Source organism: Dicentrarchus labrax, unplaced genomic scaffold (genome assembly GCF_905237075.1).
Source record: "Dicentrarchus labrax unplaced genomic scaffold, dlabrax2021, whole genome shotgun sequence".
Taxonomy (NCBI): Eukaryota; Metazoa; Chordata; class Actinopteri; family Moronidae; genus Dicentrarchus; species Dicentrarchus labrax.
In genome coordinates, this window is record NW_026136718.1 from 937,501 (window position 1) to 942,500 (window position 5,000).

General features: G+C 38.9%; 1 protein-coding gene across 6 annotated transcripts in view; it reads right to left on the reverse strand.

Annotated features, from left to right (window-relative positions):
• Nucleotides 1-5,000, reverse strand: part of nfia (nuclear factor I/A) — a 181,461-nt gene that overhangs the window by 9,863 nt on the left and 166,598 nt on the right. For all 6 annotated transcript variants that reach the window (XM_051375613.1, XM_051375609.1, XM_051375612.1 and 3 more), the window contains 2 exons: nt 2,625-2,790; nt 1,087-1,175 (listed from right to left, as the gene is read on the reverse strand). In XM_051375613.1, the coding sequence (XP_051231573.1) occupies nt 1,087-1,175; nt 2,625-2,790 (255 nt within the window). The remainder of the gene's footprint in view (nt 1-1,086; nt 1,176-2,624; nt 2,791-5,000) is intronic.

The window sequence follows — 5,000 nt, forward strand, 5'->3', positions numbered from 1 at the left end:
ACTGCGGGCCACCACACACACACACACACACACACACACACACACACACACACACACACACACACACGTATATGTCTGTGTGTACGTGTGTGATGAGTTAAGTCAAGGCTGTCCAATCGTTACACTCTTCATAAATCAGCTGGCAAACAGACCCTGACCTGCACACACACACACACACACACACACACACACACACACACACTAAATAGCATTCTGTTATATGTGGACGTTGTGTTCACTGACCACCTGCTCTATAGTAAATTACAGTTACAGGTCGGACGTGAAGAGCTGCTTTCTTTGCCCGTTTGTTTATAACCACAGACAGTATTTATAACGGACGGAGCCTCCAGGTCTGTGAAGTGCCTTAAACCTGCAGTCTATGTAACAGCCAGCAGGGGGAGCTCCACTGGTTGCAATAACACACAGATACCATACAGGCTTACGGAGAAATGAGCCGACGTCTCAGTTGATTTATGAGCTCAGTAAACAGTTTCCTGATGAGTTTCTGGTCTCAGTCTCTAGTTTCAGTCTTCTTCCATACAGCATGATGTTCATTTAGTAACTGATGGTCCCATTTAGAGTAAAACAGACCATAAAGCAGGGTATGCTTTAGGGCGGGGCTACCTTGTGATTGACAGCTCATTCTCAGTGAGTCCGTCCAGCTCAACGCACCAAACTCAGATCAAACTGTCAAACAGTGCTGATCAGATATGGATCCAGATTCTGTTGTTGACTATTTCTCTCCTCAAATCTCCACATTTTACTGTTTATCTGGAATACCAGATCCTGTGTGAGCAGGAGAGCCGCCATTGTTTCCAGTAATCAAGAATCTTTTTAACCTTAAAAGATTGAGTGAGGGGACGAATCCTGCTCTCTGATTGGCTGATGGACACCTGAAATATAGTTCTGTTTCCAATCGGAGTATATCAAACTCCAGGTAACCATAGCAACAGCACTGTTATATAATATAACTGTACGCTGGAGCTTTAAGATGCCCAAACCAGGAAACAGACCCAACCGGCAGCGGTGTCCACATACATTTGGCTATATAGCGTTATATATATATATACAGGGTTAATGTGTTACCTGTGGTTGCTGAGGGATGTTAAAGCCAGGGTCTCTGGGTCCGACGCTGACGAACCGCTGGGCTGGAGATGAAGTGGGGGTGGAGTAGGCTGTACGACACACACACACACACACAGAGAGTTTAGTCAGACACATAAAATCTCTTTAATGAGGCAGGACTCAGTCCTTCTGGAGGCAAATGTACACACTTCACCAGCACCGTGAATCGAGAAAAGATCTTCAGCTTGACCTTTGGATGCTGTTACGTCCTGTGGACGACGGAGAGTTAGGGCTAGGGGGGAAATTACGAGAATAAAGTCGTAATTTTATGAGAACTCTTCCCACTGCGTTAAAATTAGGAATGTTGAGCATCTTGTGAAGTTATACTTTGGTATCGGTTTCACAAATAAGGAAATACCTAATCTTTTCATCAGCATCAAATTATTATCAGTATCAGGACTTTGAAACCATTGTGCAAACGACTGTGTCTGTTTTGAAAAGAAAGAACCACATGGACCTGGAAGAAATTGCTTCTTTTGTACATTATTTTCGTAATATTACGACTTTTTTCTTGTAATATTACGACTTTTTTCTCGTAATTTCCACAATTGTATTTATTTTTCCTCTTAGTATGGCCCTAATACTCCATAGTAGCTGTGCGCTTTCTGCGTTCTAAGTTAGGTTTTTTCCATCTTGGTGCGCCATGAAAGAACAGAGGATTTGAAAGGATTCTGCACAGCAACAGCTCCACTCTCAGTTTAGAGGGCACTACATCTTATCCTGAAACTCCACCGGGAAGGGTCTTAATAACGTTCCGCATAGTTTTAAATCCCACAGAGAGCGTTTCAGAGCGACTTCCTGCCCGACGTTGTTTACTTGTCCTCTGACAGACTGACTGACTTCCTGTCTGGTGCCACGATGTTGATGTACCATGAAATTTGGTCCGGAGTCTGTGTGGTGTATTTTATTTTGAAAATTGATGGATTCTCCATTTCTGTGTCGGACTTCCTGCCAGTGCGATCTGGTCTGTGCTGCTTGATGCGAGTGGGTCGCTGCTTCCATCAAAAACAGACCAGCTGTGTATTTTATGCTTCTGAGACGGGTTAGAGTTTGAGTCTACAATCTTTCTGAAGTGGCCTGTAGCGGTGCGTCTCCAATCAGGAACAGATTAACAAAGTTTTGAGGAACTTTAAGGAATTATTAAGAAGATCAGAGTGATGACAAAGATTTCCTAATTACATGTGAACTCAGGATGAAAGCAAACAGGAAGAATAAATCCATCCTGGTGTCGGTGAGGATTAAACATTCTGGCACACAGTTTGTGTGTTTTTGCCAAACGACAGGAATCATCACTAAAGCCTCTAAAATAATCCAAACACAACGATACTCAGATTATGAATCATGTCTTCAGATCCTGAAGTAAATATTAGAGAAATTATTCATTAATTATTCTATTTTTTCTTTGTTGCAGAGGCGTATCGGCCTCCAGGAGAACGTTTAACACACACTGTTAATAACAATGATAATGTTATATAAGGTGTGTGTGTGTGTGCACTCACTGGGCGAGGTGGGTGAGTTGCCTCCCCCCTCAGTGGAGGAGGTGGAGGGTGGCTTGGCGTCAACGGGCAGCGGGACGGGACGTGCCATCGGGGGAGGCGGAGGGGGAGGCAGCATGGGCGTCGGCAGGAAAGGATTGTGGACCTTTCCCTGGGAGCTACCGTTGGGCTGCGGAGAGAAACACCGTCAACACACAGCGGCAACACACAGCGGCAACACACAGCGGCAACAGGTTGCTCACACAGGTAGACCTGTAACAGCTCAGAGAGAGAGGTGTGTGTGTGTGTGTGTGTGTGTGTGTGTGTGTGTGTGTCAGCACTTTCCTGCTCTGGTCATAAAGAATTCTGCTGCTGCTCGCATTTTATCCTGCTAATCTATAAGCATAATACCACAGTACCTCGCTTCACCTCTCTGCCTCCTTCTGTCTCCACTCTCTCGCTCCAAACACACACACACACACACACACACACACACCGCTCACACACCTCACACACACACACACACACACACACACACACACACACACACACACACACACACACACACAGAGAGACCTATAAAACCACATATATGAATAAAAACAGTGTGTCTGTGTGTGTGTGTGTGTGTGTGTGTGTGTGTGTGTTATATTCTTCATTAAGCAGCTTTTACTGGAGATTTTAAGTTACAACAAAAATGACAAAATGAAGTCACTAAACAACTGAAGCTATTTGATCAAGTGTTTTTTAACTGCGTCTAATCAGAAGGTCGGTGGTTTGATCCCCGGCTCCTCCCGCTGCAGGTTGAAGTGTCCTTGAGCAACATACTGATGGTGTGTGAGTGTGTAGTTCAGTTTGTGAGTCAATATCAGTTAGTTTCTGTTTGTGTTGTGGCCACTCTGAGTAGTTAAAAAGTTCCTTAAATTCATCCAAATCTCAAACTTCCTGAGTTCAGTGTTTGGGTTCATTGTGCAGTTTTATTATAATATGAAATATCTATAAAATATGTTTAATAAATGAATTAAGGATAAAGGTTGGGAACCAGTGGGTTAGACGCTGCTAATCTAGTTTTATATTATATTTGATTATATTAATGAACAGTGCTGGGTATTGTTCTCTGTACTAGTCGGGATTTGGGCAGATTTCCTGTTTCTGTATTTAATCACCGTTAACACACATATTTAATAGCTTTATTGGACGTTGTTCTGTTTACTACTTTTCTTCACAGAAGTGAACTTATTGCTAAGATATCGGCCTACTGTGTATATTTTTAACATTTTCTTACATCCCTTAAAATCCAGAAGGCCTCGCGACCCCCCACCAGGCTTTAGGTGGTGCTGACCGACACTAAGCTAACGTAGTGTAAAGCCGAATATTTTGAGCAATAAACAAAGTTCTGTGTGCAGGTGAAGTGATGATATATACATATATAATATATAACTATATAATATATACATATATAAATATATAACTATATAATATATACATATATAAATATATAACTATATAATATATAACTATATAATCTATAAATATATAATATATAAATATATAACTATATAAATATATAACTATATATTAATATATAAATATATAAATATATAAATATATAACTACATAATATATAAATATATGACTATATAATATATAAATATATAAATATATAACTATATAAATATATAACTATATAATATATAACTATATATTATATAAATATATAACTATATAAATATATAAATATATAATATATAAATATATAACTATATAATATATAAATATATAAATATATAACTATATAAATATATAACTATATAAATATATAACTATATAATATATAAATATATAATATATAAATATATAAATATATAATATATAATATATAACTATATAATATATAAATATATAACTATATAAATATATAACTATATAATATATAAATATATAACTATATAATATATAACTATATAAATATATAAATATATATAATTATATGTTTCATTCATTAATGAGAGACAGAAGTGGAGAGCTTCGGTACAAACTATCAGACTGAGACTGAATCTCTTTCGTTCCTTCTGTTCTCTCTTTCCTCTCTTGATTCCTCATTTCTTTACATCATTTCCTCCTCTTCTCTCCAGTTTTCTCCTCTTTCCTGTTCTCACTTCCTTCCTTCCTTCCTTCCACTCCCCTACACTCCTCCTTCTTTCCTCCCCCCTCATGTTGTCTCATTTTCTTTTCTCATTAGCTTTTCCTCTTTTTCTTTCCTCCTTCTTCCTGTCTTCTCATCTCCTCCTCCTCTACTGTTTCCTCCTTTCCTTACATTCTTTCCTCCCGCTCCTCTCATCTCCTCTCCTTTCCTTATCCTCTGCTTTCCAGTTTTCTCCTCTTTACTTTCCTCCTTCA